This window comes from Eumetopias jubatus, unplaced genomic scaffold (genome assembly GCF_037043125.1).
Source record: "Eumetopias jubatus isolate StellerSeaLion01/CBP00866 unplaced genomic scaffold, mEumJub1_p1.0 scaffold_5, whole genome shotgun sequence".
Taxonomy (NCBI): domain Eukaryota; kingdom Metazoa; phylum Chordata; class Mammalia; order Carnivora; family Otariidae; genus Eumetopias; species Eumetopias jubatus.
In genome coordinates this window covers 54,449,096-54,469,053 of record NW_028274811.1, presented here as the reverse complement: position 1 = coordinate 54,469,053, position 19,958 = coordinate 54,449,096, and the positions used below count along the sequence as shown (strand labels likewise).

The following is a 19,958-nucleotide window of genomic DNA, read 5'->3' as shown; positions in this document are numbered from 1 at the left end:
TCGGCTCAGGTCATGATCCCAGGGTACTGGGATCGAGCCCCATGCTGCATACAATCTTTCAGGGTCTTCCAACTTCTTTTTTTTTTTTTTTAATTTTTCTCTCCTTTATTTGACTTACGTCCTATTCTCTTTCTTTTTAAAAATTTTGAGATTATTTCTAACTTCTTGGGATTTGGACACATGAAAAAATGTTCAACATCATTAGCCATCAGGGAAATACAAATCAAAATCACAATGAGATACCACCTTACACCAGTTAGAACGGCAAAAATTAACAAGACAGGAAACAACAAATGTTGGTGAGGATGTGGAGAAGGGGAACCCTCTTCCAACTGCTCTTAAGAAAACCTAAATAAGGGGTGCCTGGGTGGCTCAGTTCGTTAAGCAACTGCCTTTGGCTCAGGTCATGATCCTGGAGTCCTGGGATTGAGTCCCGCATCAGGCTCCCTGCTCAGTGGGGAGTCTGCTTCTCCTTCTGACCCTCCCCCCTTTCATGCTCTCTATCTCATTCTCTCTCAAATAAATAAATAAAATCTTAAGAAAAAAAAGAAAACCTAAATAAACCCTTACTATAGAGCCTTGTCCTTCCCTATCTCTTTTACTTCTTCCCACTCTCTCTCTTCACTCAGTTTCAGTAAGCACTCTTTGCTTTCTACAATTCAACAGCTTTTTCATACCTCTGGGTCTTATATCCAGGGGTCCTCAATACCTGGAACACTCATGCCTTAGAATGTGTCTCTTTACTCATTCTTCAAGTCTCAGTTGTATTTTTTTTTTTTTTTAAGATTTTATTTATTTATTTGACAGAGAGAGACACAGCGAGAGAGGGAACACAAGCAGGGGGAGTGGGAGAGGGAGAAGCAGGCCTCCCACTGAGCAGGGAGCCTGATGTGGGGCTCGATCCCAGGACCCTGGGATCATGACCTGAGCCGAAGGCAGACGTTTAACAACTGAGCCACCCAGGCGCCCCTCAAGTCTCAGTTTTAAATCTCACTTTTCCATGGGCACCTGGGTGGCTCAGTTGGTTAAGCAACTGCCTTCGGCTCAGGTCATGATCCTGGAGTTCCGGGATCGAGTCCCGCGTCAGGCTCCCTGCTCGGCAGGGAGTCTGCTTCTCCCTCTGACCCTCTTCCCTCTCGTGCTCTCTATCTCTCATTCTCTCTCTTTCAAATAAATAAATAAAATCTTTAATAAAAAAAAAAATCTCACTTTTCCAAAAAAGCCTTTCCTAACTCCTAAATCCAAATCAAATTAGGTTGCTCCATTATTCCATCTCATAGAATCCTTCTTTTCTCTTGTAACAGGTTTAATAATTCATCATAACTTTATATTTAATCATGTATTTAATGTTTGCCTCCCTCCTCTATATTGTATACTCCACCTAGAGCAGGGAGATATTTTATTTATGTATATACTGTTATATACCCAGCAACTAGCACAGTGCCTGCAACATGGCAAGTAAAGACAGATGCATATATGCCTGCAAACAAGCATGAAAGCCTTTTGATTTCTCAGATGTGAATCATTCATCACTCCAAGCAGGAAGACTTCCTAGAATCTAAAAAGGCATATCATTAAGTCCTTCTTCACACTTATTGAATGCCTACCATGAGCTGGAAGCTATTTTAAAAGTGGTGAGGAAATAATAAACAAATCAACCCCTGTTATCACAGAACTTATATTTTAGTGGAGGAAGATAGACGATAAAAAAAAACATGGGTAGAAGAACCAGTGTGCCTCACTACATTCAAATATGATGACTAAGAATAATGTTCTAAGAAGAGGTTTCTTCACCAGCATCAACAGCAGAGTAAAGAATAAGCAGAATAGCTACAGCCAACCCATGATGAATAAGAACATAACAAACCCTTGCTATTGTAAGCCACTGAGATATGGGGGTTTCATCACCTCAGCATACCCAGCCTATCCTGACTGATAAGAGTAAACAACATTCATGGCATATTACATGGTAATAGGTGCTAAGGAGAAAAACAAAACAAGAAAAAAGTACAAGAGGGTGGGGGTAGGAGTTTTAGGTATGATTCATAAAAGGTACCCATCTTAAACCTAGGCCTTTAATTAAGGCTCTAAGAACATCAAATGGGATATAAATGATCCCAAGTTTATGGGAAACAGACTTTTTTGTCTGTCCTCCCTAACTAAAATGGAAGTTCTATGAGGAGCAGGGATTCTTGATTCTTTGTTAATGGCTATATTCTCAGCAATGAATCATTTCCAGTTTTTTCTTAAGCAGAAGTCAATTTTAAAATTCATACATAAGGCTAACTAACAATCAGCCCTGTTTTCATCATCTACCAATATCCTCACTTGCCCCAATTCTCTTGAAACAGCCTCTTCTGATACACCTAAATAATCCCTTATGTCATAGTTATTGCATCTTGGTCCTCGATCTCCAAAACAAGATGTGTATCTTTAAAACAGCATTAATAAAACAGACTAAAAAATTATTTGACACAAGAATTATATTATTTGTATCAGTAAAACAAATATCCTGTTTTAGATTTAAAGCTTAAAAATACCAACCTGAGCTGTTTCTGTCATTTTCTGTTCAAAATCGGCTTTTGCTAATGCATACTTCTCCACATAAAGTTTATAGGTATCTGTAGCTTTCTTAGATTTAACAGCTGCCTGTAACAAAAACAAAACAAAAACACTTTAACTATACAATGACCTGTTTTCTTTCCTGATATATAAGTTCATTTGAAATAACTATTTCAATGCATTTTAAGGGATGAGGCCTATGGTGAGCCCAATATGACATAAACTAACTTTAACACCTTTTTCCTCATTAGTAATATTTTTATTATAGCCACAGAATAACGCAGAAATTAAATGCTGATTCTCCTGTCTGATGGAATGTGCTTTGAAAAGTTAAATACTCTCATTTTATAACCCAGACTAATATCATATAACCACATTATAATAGTATGGTGTTTCTAAGAATTCAATCAACAAAAATGTGACAATACCATCAGAATATGCTTGACACTCTTTTCCACACCTGCAAGTCTTCCTTCCTCCCACGACATAGACTTATTCCATTTACTGTCTGATTAATAATTATAAAGGCAGTTCAAAAGTTGAGAAATCATTCTTTGATGTTTCTCAGTTTCCATTATGCTCCAATAAATCTATAAATTTGTTTATATTTTTGCCTAATTTTTTCAAGATTTCTATTATTAAAAAATTGTTATTGCATTATTATAACTCAAGTTTTATCAGAATTACGTATTCAATTAAAACTTAATATATTAAATATTAGGCAACGAGGAATATGAAGACAAATTATACAGGGATCTTTTCCTCAAGGACTTCATGAAAGTAGTAGAACCTATTTTTACCTAGAAAACAGCAGAAAGCAACAAAGCCACAGAAGTAAAGATAAATTCTATGGACGATATACACTGAAGAAGAAGAAAGAGTTTGTGGAACTTGTAGGTTCAAGCAGACATATGGTTATCCAGAAACTTGACTATTTTCAAAGTACTGATCAATTTGGACATGGGAAGCTTGGGGAGTAAGGAGTGTTGATAGAAATTAAGAGTCTAAGGAAGATCAAAAAAAGAGAAGATATAAATATCTCAATTTTCTTGATGAGTAAGAGATGGTCTGCTAAGAGTGAAGAAGAGTAGGGTAGGGCTAGGAGCTTCACAAGAATGAGAAACATTTCAAGCCAGGGTTATAGAAGGTACAACAGATGATGTTAGATGAGTAAAAATACTCCTAAGAGTCACTGAGGGCTCAGTGAAGCTGGAAAACAGAATTCGTGTACATGCAATCCAAACACCACGTAATCCTCTCTAGCTACGGTCAGCAGTCTAGAAATAAGAAGCAGAAACAGAAGCTGGGTTTACCTGAAAGGTTGGGATTGGCAAGAAATGTAGAGTTCTACTCTTTACAAAGGCCCCTCTGTATGCTCCTTAAAATATAACTATGTACATTCTAGTAAACACATATGCTCCATGCTTTCCTGCATTCTTAAATAAATAATATAGGATGCCACTTTATCTTGTAGCATAAAGAGAACTGCTTTTAGAGCCAGAAGACTCTGTCTAAGAGTTTTATATAGTTCCCTAATTCCTAAAATGGGAAGAATACCACCTATTTTTTTAAAGGTTTAGCAGTGATGAAATGTAACTTATGTAAAATGACTGGGAAAGGGACTGGCATATAGTTAAATATACAAAATTAATGGTATCTGCTATTATTATGGTTTCTAAAAGCAACACCATCAGGAGGATATATAACTGAATCTTGTTGTTATTGTATCTGACAGTTGTACTGAGTTCTCCATCCCTAGAGTAAGTAGGTAAAACCTATACTGATTTTCTAGTTTGCTCCTATGGATTTTTTTTTTTAACTCTTTTTCCATTGTCTCAGGCCATTTGACATTATTTATACTACTGTTAGTATACTTCCTCTAACATCCTGGCCTTGCTTAAACACATAACAATTAGATGAGATGGTTATTTGAAATTTACTAAGTATTTTCATAGGAAGCAGAGAGAAATTTGCTAGATTTGAGAAAAAAATTTTAAAGGTGTGGTTATCTGGGTTTCCTCTGGCTATCTGGGAGACAGATGTGTGTGTGTGTGTGTGTGTGTGTGTGTGTGTGTGTGTGTATAATCAAGAGACTTAAGCTTCTTCTACCAACTACTTGTATTTTCAGTCTGTACAAGAATGAGGGAAGTACATAGCAATACAAGCCTTTCTCAAGAAACAAGAAAGGTCTCAAATACACAACCTAACCCTACAACTAAAGGAGCTGGAGAGAGAACAGCAAATAAAGCCTAAACCCAGCAGGAGAAGAGAAATAATAAAGATCAGGGCAGAAATCAATGAAATAGAAACCAAAAGAATAGTAGAACAGATCAATGAAACTAGGAGCTGGTTCTTTGAAAGAATTAATAAGATTGAAAAATCCCTGGCGAGACTTATCAAAAAGAAGAGAAACGAGCCAAATAAATAAAATGATGAATGAAAGAGGAGAGATCACAACCAACACCAAAGAAATACAATTATAAGAACGTATTATGAGCAACCATATGCAGGCAAATTAGACAATCTGGAAGAAATGGATGCATTCTTAGAGAGTATAAACTACCAAAACTGAACCAGGAAGAAATAGAAAACCTGAACAGACCCATAACCACTAAGGAAATTGAAGGAGTAATCAAAAATCTCCCAACAAAGAGCCCAGGGCCAGATGGCTTCCCAGGGGAATTCTACCAAACTTTTAAAGAAGAGTTAATACGTATTCTTCTGAAGCTGTTTCAAAAAATAGAAATGGAAGGAAAACTTCCAAACTATTTTATGAGGCCACCATTACCTTGATCCCCAAACCAGACAAAGACCCCATCAAAAAGGAGAGTTACAGACCAATATCCTTGATGAACATGGATGCAAAAATTCTCACCAAAATACTAGCCAATAGGATCCAACAGTACATTAAAAGGATTATTCACCACGACCAAGTGGGATTTATTCCTGGGCTGCAAGGTTGGTTCAACATCCGCAATCAATGTGATATAATACATTAATAAAAGAAAGAACAAGAACCATATGATACTCTCAATAGATGCAGAAAAAGCATCTGACAAAGTACAACATCCTTTCTTGATTAAAATTCTTCACACTGTAGGGATAGAGGGTACATACCTCAATATCATAAAAGCTATCTATGAAAAACCCATAGCAAATATCATACTCAATGGGGAAAAACTGAGAGCTTTTCCCCTAAAATCAGGAACATGCAGGGATGTCCACTATCACCACTGCTGTTCAACATAGTACTAGAAGTCCTAGCCTCCGCAATCAGACAAAAATAAAAAATAAAAGGCATCCAAATTGGCAAAGAAGTAAAACTTTCACTTTTTGCAGATAATATGGTAATTTGTGTGGAAAACTGCTAGAACTCATACAGGAATTCAGTAAAGTGGTAGGATATAAAATCAATGCAGAGAAATCAGTGGCATTTCTATACACCAACAAGACGGAAGAAAGAGAAATTGATCCCATTTACAATTGCACCCCAAACCATAAGATACTCAGGAATAAATCTAACCAAAGAGGCAAAGGATCTGTACTCAGAAAACTATAAAATACTCATGAAAGAAATTGAGGAAGACCTGAAGAAATGGAAGAATGTTCCATGCTCATGCACTGGAAGAACAAATATTGTGAAGATGTCCACGCTACCTAGAGCAATCTACGTATTTAATGCAATCCCTATCAAAATACCATCAATTTTTTTCAAGAAATGGAATAATCCTAAAATTTGTATGGAACCAGGTAAGACCCCAAATAGCAAGAGGAATGTTGAAAAAAAAAAGCAAAGCTGGTGGCATCACAATTCCAGACTTCAAGCTCTATTACAAAGCTGTCATCCATCATCAAGACAGTATGGTACTGGCACAAAAACAGACACATAGATCAGTGGAACAGAACAGAGTCCAGAAATGGACCCTCAACTCTATGGTCAACTAATCTTCAATAAAGCAGGAAAGAATGTCCAATGGAAAAAAGACAGTCTCTTCAACAAATGGTGTTGGGAAAATTGGACAGCCACATGCAGAAGAATGAAACTGGACCACTTCCTTACACCACACACAAAAATAGACTCAAAATGGTTGAAAGACCCAAATGTGAGACAGGAGACCATCAAAATCCTGAAGGAGAGCACAGGCAGCAACCTCTTTGACCTCAGCAACTTCTTCCTAGAAACATTGCCAAAGGCAAGGGAAGCGAAGGCAAAAATGAACTATTGGGACGTCATCAAGATAAAAAGCTTTTGCACAGCACAAGAAACAGTCAACAAAACCAAAAGACAACCGACAGAATGGGAGAAGATATTTGCAAATGACGTATCAGATAAAGGGCTAGTATCCAAAATCTACAAAGAACTTATCAAAATCAAAATCAAGACCCAAAGAACAAATAATCCAATCAAGAAATGGGCAGAAGACATGAAAAGACATTTCTGCAAAGAAGACATCCAAATGGCCAACAGACACATGAAAAAGTGCTCAACATCACCTGGCATCAGGGAAATCCAAATCAAAACCTCAATGAGATACCACCTCACACCAGTCAGAATGGCTAAAATTAACAAGTCAGGAAACGATAGATGTTGGCGAGGATGCAGAGAAAAGTGAACCCTCCTACACTGTTGGTGGGAATGCAAGCTGGTGCAGCCACTCTGGAAAACAGTATGGAGGTTCTTCAAAAAGCTGAAAATAGAGCTACCCTATGACCCAGCAATTGCACTACTGGTTATTTACCCCAAAGATACAAATGTAGTGATCCAAAGTGGCACGTGCACCCCGATGTTTATAGCAGCAATGCCCACAGTAGCCAAACTATGGAAAGAGCCTAGATGTCCATCGACAGATGAATGGATAAAGAAGATGTGGTATATATATACAATGGAATATTATACAGCCATAAAAAAACCCAAAATCTTGCCATTTGCAACGATGTGGATGGAACTAGAGGGTATTATGCTGAGCGAAATAAGTCAATCAGAGAAAGACAAGTATCATATGATCTCACTGATATGAGGAATTTGAGAAGCAAGGCAGAGGATCATAGGGGAAGAGAGAGAAAAATGAAAAAGATGAAACCAGAGAGGGAGACAAACCATAAGAGACTCAATCTCGGGAAACAAACTAAGGGTTCCTGGAGTGGAGGGGGGTAGGAGGGATGGGGTCGCTGGGTGATGGGACACTGGGGAGGATATGTGCTGTGAATCATGTGTAAGACTGATGAATCATAGACCTGTACCCCTGAAACAAATAATATATTATATGTTAATAAAAACAAATAAAATGCATAGTAAAAAAAAAAAGAATGAGGGGCGCCTGGGTAGCTCAGTCCTTTAGTGTCTGCCTTTGGCTCAGGTCATGATCCCGGAGTCCCGGGATCGAGTCCCACATCGGGCTCCCTGCTCAGCGGGGAGTGTGCTTCTCCCTCTGATCCTCACCCTGCTTGTGCTCTCGCTCTCTCTCTCAAATAAATAATCTTTAAAAAAAAAAAAAAAAGGATCAGCAACCTACAGTCCAGGGAGTGATTTTCAGTGACAGAGCCTAGCAAAACAACATAGTCCCACTAGCAGCCCCTTCTTTGCTTGTTCCTTATCCTAACACCTACTCTTTTTGTTCTGCTGCCTAGTCATTTATATGTTAGCTATTGATGAAGACTTGAGTTGTGATCACCCCTAGAGACATCTGCAATTTGGAAAAAATTCATAAAAATGGAAAAGTCCCCCCAAATAGGGCTATAATGATTGTGGCTATACTATTTTATTTTCTGTTTGGTGGCTAAACTTTTAAAAGTAATTTATTTCATGAGATCTTCCCTGTTTTCTTTTTACAGGTTCTATACAAAATAGGATACCTCCCCTTCTAAACTTACCATTAAAACCTCTCTCTAACCTCCTGTTCTGCACTATTCAATGTTTATGCTGCCCAAAAAGAAGGAAGCTTCTTGAATACAGAAGGGGAGAATATGTATTTTAGCCTGTAATCACCTTCATAACATCTACCATAATGACAAGCACAGGGTAGGAACTAAAACACTTACTACTATATACAAATTATCACTTCATAATCCAACAATCAGAAAAATACTTGAATAAGACATTTAAAAAGCCAAGACTCTAGTCTTTAGCCGATATTTAAAGTAAAAAAAGCTCTTAATTTGTGTTATATTAACAAACAGGAAAAATTCAAATAATATTTTGCTGTAATGATTATTTTTCCAAGTAAACATACATGCTGTGTTGCAGATGATACAATGACAGTTTCTCACTCACAAGGAATCTGTAATCTAACAGGAATAAAAGATGACTGCCTGGAGGGGCATTCCTCCTTTTAGAAGACGTCTCTATGATATAATTCTACAGTGTAAACAAAGCAATTATTTTACATTATTCATTATAATTATAGGACTTTAAGAGATAGAAAGAAGTTCCTGAAGCATCATTTCTTCTTCCAACACTCAGTCTCTAGAATTCAAACTAGTTTTGGTACTCAAATTTTTACTGAGTCAACAGGTTTAGAAATAATTTTAAAAAATTTAAACCAGCATACTTTTCTTAACTTTCTTTTTTCCTCCCAGAATATTCTCACTATAAAACTAAGTCTACTTAATTTTCAACTCAGCACAAACTTATTTTTCCACTATTTCCAACCATAAAATTATTGTCTTTATCTCAGAAGTTCAGATCAGGACCAAACTCAGAATATAAATGGACGGGTAAGTCTTCTGGAGCGTACTTTCTGATACCAGGAAGCTGGGGAAATTTTCACTTCTCTTATTTGAGGCATGAAAGAAGAGAGAAGATACCCTTTAAAATTCTAACTTACATTTTTTACATCAGCCCTCACTCTTCAAAAGTAAAAATAATAGGCCAGAATCATGGAAATTATGTACCAACCTAGAGAAGTATCTTGGAAAACTAACAAAAGGGGTACTTAATCATAAAGGAATAAAATGAAAAAAAAATTGTTGACTCACAAAGTGTTTTGAGTAGTGACAAAAACAAATTTAAAGAAAAAGAAGGGTATCATATAAAAAGATGCAGAGGCAATTTTAGAATGTAATTGTATTGGGAACATCTTTATTTTTTTAAAGCAAGAAAGAGCCCTCAGAGGAAACAACTAAACAGCAATACTCATTTAAGTCAAAACAACTTTCTAAATAGTATATATACTTAGAAATGCTGTAAATTCTAGGGTAGAAATATAAAAAACAGAATATCCAAGTAGTAATGAATTTGACCACTTTCATAAAGTCATTATTGAAAAGGGAAGTTAGAGCATTTGTTCTTAAATGAGGAAATTATGCTTTCAAAAAAAAAAACAGCTACATTTCTTCTCACAAATAAAAGATTGACTTTAACAAATTACTGATAATAAAATAGGTCCCACATTTTATTCATTTCCTTAGCATTTTAAATAAATTTACTGATATACTATGAGAAATATTTGTGTTTAAGCATCTATGATTGCCTGCGTGGTGCAGTCAGTTAAGCGTCCAACTTTTGGTTTCAGCTTGGGTCCTGATCTCAGGATCATGAGATCGAGGTTTGCATCGGGAGTCTGCTAAGTTTCTCTCTCCCTCTCCATTTGCCCTTCCCCACTTCACGCTCTTTCTCTCTCATATAAATAAATTCTTGAAATCTTAACAAAAAAAAAAAAGAAAAAGAAAAAAGCACCATTTCCTCTAATCTGTCCACACGACCACAAGGTAAATGAAGCAAAGATCACCAAATCACAACACTTGGACACAACCATATGCTACAGCTCTGCCTAGTATGTTAACCCAAAGGAAATCCTTTAATTTAATCTAAATCATTACCTTATATTAAACCTTTTTCAGTTTATATCAAAGGACTCAGACAATCATTTCCTCAAGTGTAATTTCTAGGTACCATATATTCTTCAAGTGGTCACTACATACTAGGTACTAAGTTAAACCCACTGGGTTTCACAAAAAAATAAATAAAGAGCAGTATTTAGCTGAGGAGTACTTGAACCCTTTGGAAAATTTCAAATTCAGATAGCACACTTTCGCATTAATGATATGGGATTCATACCAATTTATTGACCGGTATGTTACTGACCTATAGGAACTGTTCCTATAGCTCACATTTAAAAAAAAAATCTATTTTGAAATATAGTTGGCTTTATCTATATTTGTTCCTATCTTTTTCATTTTTTTGGAAAAAAATTATTAAATAGACAAAGGGAGGCCCCATGTCCTTACCAATCCCATTCCCCACTTGCTCTGCAAAGGTAACTTCCATTATGTAACTTAGTGTTTATTGTCCCTATGCATGTCCCTTATACAGTTAATTATACTTTAAAAGGTTTTTTTTGCAGAGAATTAAAAATTATGTGAAAGGCATCAAAATCTACATATTCTTCTGGAACTTTTTCTTGCTCAACATTATGCTTTTTAGTTTTACCCATGTCAATGTTAATTCATGTCATTCTAGCTTTTTTTTTTTGTTTTTATAATAAACATTTTAGAACACATCAAAGAAGTGCAATAAACTCCATTAACCCATCATGTAACTTCAAGATTCCATCCATTCTTCCCCTCCAATATTTTTTGATATAGTATTTTAAATCCCAGATCTATCATTTTACCCTATAAAATTTATTTTAACTGCTGAATAGTCCCATTATATGAAACAGTCTTCTGTTGTTAAATATTAAAGTTGTTTTACATAGTAAGAATTTTTTCCAATTTGACAACCTATTATTAGAGGAGTCTAATTCACTCATATACATATTATGGCTTTGGTATATTTGAACTTACTTCTTCCAGCTTACTTTGAGCTTTCTGACTACCATTCTTTTTTTCTCTATTTCCTCCTCTCTCTCCTATCAGTAAATTTTAATATCCTCTTTTCTTTTTCCTTATTTAAAAGACTTAGACTTCTATTCTTTTAGAAGTTATGCTTAATGTACCTACATGATTATTACTAACTCTGACATGCCATTAATTTATAAAGTACACCATATTATCTTGTGTACCATTAAAATAGAAAAATGCTATCATCTAAAGCATAAAATGCTTTCTTATCACTTAAAATTCTAATTTTATACTTTAAAAGAGAGACTTACTTAGAAGTACATTTTTATTCTATTACCACCCCATGTGATACAGAATAAAAAGGAAAGCAAAATGAATTGTTTGACATACTCCTGTATCTTCCTCATATTCAGATTTGAACCTTCTCAATTACTTTCCAATTCAGAGACTGCTGAAGTCTGTTTTTTTCCCCACACAATATTATCCTCAACGTCATCAAGACCATTACTGATGTAGTACCTCTTAAAAATGCTCCATTATTATCTCCCAATTTTCTTCTAAACACCAGTGCTCACATTTTCTTGATCTTGCCAGAAGGTCTCAACAAAAGGTTTTCTGACAAAAACCAGAACAATTCCTTCCTCAAATTGTCTTAAGATGGTCTGTTAACTAAAACATCAAAGTGCTGCAGTTGTCTAATCGTGCTACCACATAGAATAACCAAGTTCACAAAGGCAATAAAAATACACACATAAACTACCTTACCAACAGTGATTATATGATATCATCAGCTGAAGATGCATTCTGATTTCAAAGATGTGAGAAAACAAGAAATACCTGGTAGCTTTCAATATTCTCTTTTTCTATGGAGTCTAGGTCTGAATTTATCTTTATGTAACCTGCTTAATACCAAGAATGTTCTAACTGGGGACTCTTTTTTTTTTTTTAATACTTATATATACACACATTTTTTTAAAGTTTTTTGTTAATTCCAGTTAACATACAGTGTTGTATTAATCTGTGGACTACTGAATTTCCTCAGGTCTAAAAAATCCTGAGCTATTAACTCTTTAAATACTACTAGACCACCATTCTCTCCATTTTCTTCTGGAATTCACATTAGATGAATGTCGGTAACCTTTATTTTATTTATTTGTTATTTTTTTTAAGATTTTATTTATTTGAAAAAAAAGATTTTATTTATTTGAGAGAGAGAATGAGAGGGCACACATGAGTGGGGGGGGGGCAAAGGGAGAGGGAGAAGCAGACTCCCTCCTCAGCACAGAGCCCGACCCGGGGCTTGATCCTAGGGCCCTAAGACCATGACCTGAGCTGAAGACAGAGGTTTAACCAGCCACCCAGGCACCCCAGTAATCTTTATTTCTTTGTATTATGTTCTGGGTGAGTTCCCTCAGTACCATCTTCCAAATTCATTCTTTGACACATCAAGTCTAAAGTCTAAAGTTTGTCTTTGAGAGAGAGAGAGGGAGAGCACAGAGGGAGAAGCAGACTCCCCACTGAGCAGGGAGCCCAATGCAAGACTCGATCCCAGGACCCTGAGATCATGACCCGAGCCAAAGGCAGATGCTTAACCGACTGAGCCACCCAGGTTTGTATTTTCTATTACTTTTTTCTCAATAACCATATTTTTCATTTCCAAGTTTTCTAATTAGCTGTTTTCCTATCTAGATCTTATTCCATTATGCCTCTTTTAATTCCTTAATCCTCTTTACTAGTTTATATTCACTTATCTCTTTGCACATACTGAACACAAACTTTTTTGTTCATCTGTTTTATAAATGTATGTATTTTTTTAAAAGACTTTATTTATTTGACAGAGAGAGAGACACCGAGAGAGGGAACACAAGCAGTGGGAGTGGGAGAGGGAGAAGCAGGCCTCCCAGGGAGCAGGGAGCCTAAGGCTGGGCTCGATCCCAGGACCCTGGGATCGTGGCCTGAGCTGAAGGTAGACGCTTAACGACTGAGCCACTCAGGCACCCCTGTTTTATGAATTTAAATTTTATGTGGAGTGAATTCTTTTTCCAATTGTTAAATTTATTGCTGTCCTAGTATTAGATTTCTTGGATGTACTCTAGAATTTTGGTTGTTCGCTCATTTCAAATGGGAGGTTTCTTGTTTTTTCCCCTTCTCCTCTTCTCTCTCCCTCCATCAGTGCTGTGGGACAGAGCCATAGAAAGCAATGTAAATGTTACCACCTAGCATTGTGTTATGCTCTACCCTTTGTGCTCACCCATCCCCACCTAGCAGTTTTCAGGGCATCTCCTGCCAGCCCTCAAAGTCCCCAATTTAGTATCAGTCTTATAAAAGTAGTTTTTAATTACTTCCCTGGAAGAATATTGGGGATAAAGCCAAAACAGTCATGAAATGGTTCCTTAGCTTGATCTGGTCCAAAATTGCGTCCATAAGCCCTCATCTTCCAATAAAGCTTTAGCCCTAGTCAGCAGCCCAAGATTATTTTCCCTACCAATATTGCTTCATGTAGTGAGTGGGACTCCTTGTGCTCTATCTCAGATGGGAGACACTTAGTCCCTTTTACCACACAAGAGCATAAATTCCACAGCCTAACTTAGGACTTTGAGTCCAACAAAACCTGCAAAATCAATCTCTACACACCACTTTGAGTTTCTGTTCTGTTTCTGGTTCATGGAGATAATATTCTACTTTTTTGGGTCCTATGATTTTGTTCTGTTTTCCCTTCTTATACTTTATTCACAAATGCTGTGTCTGGAATGGTGTTTTAAAATAGTAAACTTATTGTGCCTTATCTTTTTCTCCCTCCCAATTATTATTTATTGCACAAACATTAAAGGAAATCAGTTATGCCAAAACCCATCAACTGTTTTGATTTTTCCATATTCTCTTCTAGTTTCTGTCCATGTATGTACACTTCTATAATTATATAATTGCTATAATACAGTTACAATTTGGTTTTCATTTTTTTATTGGATATTTCACATACTTTAGAAAGCTTTCAAAATTTTCACTCCCTATGGCGTGCTCCTAAATGAGATATAACACATCAAACAAGTGAATGGTTAATTTAAACTGTTTTGAAAGGGGGAAAAAAATCTACTTTCAAAAAAAACACGAGTGGAGGAAAGGACTGTGGTTTACCGCAATACTACATAAATGTCTTCAAAGTCGGCAATACATCACCCACAACACATCTTAGGTATCTTCAAGTATCTATGCCTTTCTAAATATACCAATCTTGACTAAAAAAAAATTTTACCTCACGTTAAACCTCACACCAAGTAGTATCTTATCAAGTACCTTACTATAAAAATAGCCTACAAATGTCAACGGCATAAAGAAATTATTTCTTTTTATGTATTTGCTAATGTATTTACCATACACGACATATTCTGCAAACCTAGTTCTGTTTCACTTAGGTAAATCATGAACACTCAGAGGCACAGTGTCTTCAACTTTAATATGAGATTATTCCTGAGTGAGGATTAAATGCAGTCTTATGTTTGAAAGTGCTTTGAAACCACAGAGATATTATTTTTACTACAATTACCTTTTCTATTTCTCTTTGTGTAGCTCCTTCCTTTTTCAAACGTTCCTGTTCTACACACTTGGCATTGTAATTTTCCTTGGATTTCTGGAGGGCCTGAGTTATGCTTTGAATGGTTTGAACAGCTTCCAGAGTTCCTGCAACTTCTTCTTTAGTCTGTATGGTATGAAATGATTCATCAAAATGACTGAACTGTCATGCACTCAATATGTGATCAATCAATCCTTTCACAGGAAAAAACTGATACCTTTTTGTGAGCTTTTACTTGTTCTTCTCCATACTTCTGAACTTCCTTTATTAATTCTTGTAATTTTCTAACAAGATCCAAGTGACAGTTTGCTAATTTCTCTGTAGATGTTTTGAACACATCCCACACTGGTGCAAATGTTCTAAGGGAAAGGAAATATGGGAATTATTTAATAAAAAAAAAGGTTAAGGCTCAAAACAAAACCAACAGAAAAAATAATGTTATACTGAGCAATTTTAATTAGACAAAATAGGAAATTAAAATAAATCACAAATAAAATGATTTTTCATTCTGACAGTGATTTTTCATTCTGACAGTGATTTTTTTACTCCTTGGTTAATTAAAATATTTTTGGACCTTAAGTACACAGAAATCAGTTAACTATTTATCACAGGTCTGGCCACGGGCCCTCTCTCTTAATTATGTCATACTATTTTCTGAGTTGATTTGGTTTTTTTTCACTTGTATCAGAAGCCTTTCTAATCATGGTCTATTGTTAAAAATTAACTTTTTACCAAATTTCAATTTTCAACTATGCAGGGCTCATTTAAAATGCTTCACCAGAAAATAAAAGTTCCTTTGAATTCAAACATGCAAAATCAAATGCACACATGATTTTATGAGTCCTCATCACTAATAATCATGAGAATTATTTTAACACTGTTACTTGAAATATTGTTTCAGATAATTTTATCTGTGCACTTTAACACTAAAACAGTCCCCTTTCCACTACATGGTACATGTGCATGACCTACTTTCCTACCATTTCTTCATAATACTGAGAATTTAGTATTTTCTGCAGGTTCAAGTATATCCAAGAATTACTAAATTATTATATCCTAGATAGTACTTAGGATGTCAATGGTTAGCTTAAAACAATCTAGTCAATAAGGAATGATCTAAAGATAATTTTATCCTACGTTTTCCTCAGGTACTACCTAAGATATTTTCAACATCACCTGTTTTGCTCCATGACCAGACCTCTACTAGAAAACAAACAGAAGCACAAGGCTAAAGGGCAGAGAAAGAAATTACTTACCCTAATATGTACTCTGTCCCAATCACTACATTTCCTATCCAGTAGGAATGCTAACTTGCAGTGATCATTTTAAGCAATAGTAAAGAATTTCAAAGAGGAAAGTTAAGATACTTAGAATAGGGCTGTTCTGATTAGATCTCACCTCACACTTTAAAATCTAAATCAGCATCAAATCTGGCAAGGAGTTAAATGGAACATTTTGAGAGCAAAAATAGGTAACTGAAAAGTATCCACTCACTACAGCACCAAAATACATGTACATCACTTCATGTAAACATGACAGTGTGGATTTCACAAAGCAGGAAGATGGAAGTGTCCCTTTACCAAAGGATTCTTTACATTGTAAAGGGGTTCAACATAAGACTTCTTTAAGTACAGGTTTCTTTAAGGAATGTCAAATATCATTACATTTTTAAAAGTTTAACATACAGAACTTTTTTGGGTTCAAGTAATACACATTAATGTATAATAAGCAGTAAGAAAGAAAACTGACCAATCTGAAGTTATGTTTAAGTGCAAAAAAATACAGAAAGAGGAAACTCAATTTCTTGAATAATATGCATCAGTAAAACATTAATATTTAAAATCTTTATAATCTTAACCAATGACACAACACGTAAAATATCATCCATTATTTATGAGAACCACGCATTTCAAAAACAGAAATGTTGTCAACATCTTTATTATCAGGAAATACAGGTGAAGTCAACCCATGTTTTTTCTATCTCCCACCTGATTAACTAAAAATAGGGTAGAATTTCTGTAATATAACCACAACCAAATAAGTACATTATGTTATATTTATGAACCATTATGTCTTCAACAAGAACTTAATATTCTCAAGAACTGTGCCTAAATCAATATTGAAAAAGAGTTTTTCAGAGAAATTAACTCACCCAAGTTGCGAATAATTGCTTGCAGATTTTGCTAGTTTTGTCATTGACCTGGAGTATGCTTCTTCTATTGTAGCTCTGTTAAATCAAATTTCCATAGGATAAGAGCTCTCAAACACATAGAAAAATTATCAAAATATAATTAAAACTGTTGAAACAAAAAACCCAAATTATATATTAAAAATAAGTAGGTATTGGGTGCCTGGTTAGCTCAGTCAGTAGATCATTCGACTCTGCATCTCGGGGTCATGAGTTCAAGCCCCAGGTTGGGTATACAGCTTACTTTAAAAAAAAAAGTAGGTATGTGGTCATGATACTCAGGTATCTTACTCCCCTCAAACTCAGAATATCCAAACCAAACTTACTTCAAACTCTTCCCTAACCCCATGCGAACAAAAACCAGCTCTCTAATAAAAAGGAACTATTAACAGTAACTGTCTCTCACTGATGGAACTGTGACTTTTTTTTGCTCCTTTAACCTTCTGTGTGTCTTTTTAATATATCACAAGGGTGGTACTTTGATCATCTAAAAAAAGTTAATACAGGAAAAAAATTAATATCTCAATGGGATAAGTTTAACAGCCACAAAAAAGTGGTTCAATATCCAGCAGTAGTAAACTGATACAAAAACCTCCTGATGAGGAAAGCCACAAAAGCATGGAGAAAAGGGGCTAACTAAAAGGCATCAGAGAGCTCAGGAGGCAATTAAGAATGAGTAAGCCAAGATCTAAGAGAAGGATATCCAGAGAAGTAAATCAGATATGTTGGTTAGCTTTTCCCTGGTGGGCATCTAGAAGCAGGAGCTGAGACTAGGAAGAGGAGCAGAGCTTTTCACAGCCTCACAGGGTAAGGGAGACAAAACTAGATTCAGACTTACCAAAGATGGGAAGCATGGGAAATCCCATACCTTCAAGTTGAGACTCAATGAGTAAGGATAAACCTAAGTAGGCAAGCTCTCAAAGGAACTACCAACTGTACTTTTTCAAACCCTGATACTAGATCCTATATGGATGTCTTACATACATTCATAAAACCATCAAGCACATAAGCAAATAAGACAAACGAACAAAAACCAGGAAGAACAAATAAGCAATGTTCCAAATGCTGAGATTAGAAAGCTTAGATTTTATGAGTTTATGTATTGTCTTCAAGGAGACAGTACATAAATCAAGAATTTCAGGAGTGCCTGGGTGGGCTCAGTCAGTTAAGTGTCTGCATTCGACTCAGGTCATGGTCCCAGCATCCTGGCATCAAGCCCCACATCAGGCTCCGTGCTCGGCAGGGAGCCTGCTTCTCACTCTCCCTCTGCCTGCCTGCCTGCCTACTTGTGAATTCTCTCTCTCTCTCTCTCTGTGTCAAACAAATAAATAAAAAATCTTAAAAAAAAAAAAAAAAGAATTTCAGGGGCACCTGCCTGGCTCAGTCACTAGAGCCTGTGACTCTTGATCTCAGGGTCCTGAGTTCAAGCCCTATCACAAAGCTGTAATCATCAAGACAGTATGGGACGGGCACAAAAACAGACACACAGAAGAATGGAACAGAATAGAGAGAGCTCAGAAATGGACCCTCAACTCTGTGGTCAACTAATCTTTGACAAAGCAGGAAAGATGTCCAAAGGAAAAAAGTCTCTTCAACAAATGGTGTTGGGAAAATTGGACAGCCACATGCAGAAGAATGAAACTGGACCTTTTCCTCACACCACACACAAAAATAAACCCAGAATGGATAAAAGACCTAAATGTGATGCAGGAATCCATCAAAATCCTTGAGGAGAGCACAGGCAGCAACATCTTCAACCTCAGCCGCAGCAACTTCTTGCTAGACACGTCCCCAAAGGCAAGGGAAACAAAGGCAAAAATGAACTACTGGGACTTCATCAAGATAAAAAGCTTTTGCACAGCACAAGAAACAGTCAACAAAACCAAAAGACAACCGACAGAATGGGAGAAGATATTTGCAAATGACATATCAGATAAAGGGCTAGTATCCAAAATCTATAAAGAACTTATCAAAATCAAAATCAAGACCCAAAGAACAAATAATCCAATCAAGAAATGGGCAAAAGACATGAACAGACATTTCTGCAAAGAAGACATCCAAATGGCCAACAGACACATGAAAAAGTGCTCAACATCACCTGGCATCAGGGAAATCCAAATCAAAACCTCAATGAGATACCACCTCACACCAGACAGAATGGCTAAAATTAACAAGTCAGGAAATGACAGATGCTGGTGAGGATGCAGCGAAAAGTGAACCCTCCTACACTGTTGGTGGGAATGCAAGCTGGTGCAGCCACTCTGGAAAACAGTATGGAGGTTCTTCAAAACGCTGAAATTGCACTACTGGGTATTTACCCCAAAGATACAAATGTAGGGATCCGAAGGGGTACGTGCACCCTGATGTTTATAGCAGCAATGTCCACAATAACAAAACTGTGGAAAGAGCCAAGATGTCCATCGACAGATGAACAGATAAAGAAGATGTGGCATATATACACAACAGAATATTATGCAGCCATCAAAAAAAATGAAATCTTGCCATGTGCAACAACATGGATGGAACTAGAGGGTATTATGCCAAGTGAAAAAAGTCAATCAGAGAAAGACAAGTATCATATGATCTCACTGATATGTGGAATTTGAGAAGCAAAGCAGAGGATCATAGGGGAACAGAGGAAATAATGAAACAAGATAAAACCAGAGAGGGAGATAAACCATAAGAGACTCTTAATCTCAGGAAACAAACTGAGGGTTGCTGGAGTGGAGGGGGGTGGGAAGGATGAGGTGGCTGGATGATGGACACTGGGGAGGGTATGTGGTATGGTGAATTGTGTAAGACTGATGAATCACAAACGTGTACCCCTGAAACAAATAATACATTATATGTTTAAAA

General features: G+C 36.2%; 1 protein-coding gene across 2 annotated transcripts in view; it reads right to left on the bottom strand.

The window, feature by feature from the left end:
- FCHO2 (FCH and mu domain containing endocytic adaptor 2) overlaps positions 1 to 19,958 on the bottom strand; it is a 120,132-nt gene that overhangs the window by 67,854 nt on the left and 32,320 nt on the right. For both annotated transcript variants that reach the window (XM_088023345.1, XM_028089651.2), the window contains 4 exons: positions 17,067 to 17,141; positions 15,132 to 15,273; positions 14,888 to 15,040; positions 2,545 to 2,649 (listed from right to left, as the gene is read on the bottom strand). In XM_088023345.1, the coding sequence (XP_087879471.1) occupies positions 2,545 to 2,649; positions 14,888 to 15,040; positions 15,132 to 15,273; positions 17,067 to 17,141 (475 nt within the window). The remainder of the gene's footprint in view (positions 1 to 2,544; positions 2,650 to 14,887; positions 15,041 to 15,131; positions 15,274 to 17,066; positions 17,142 to 19,958) is intronic.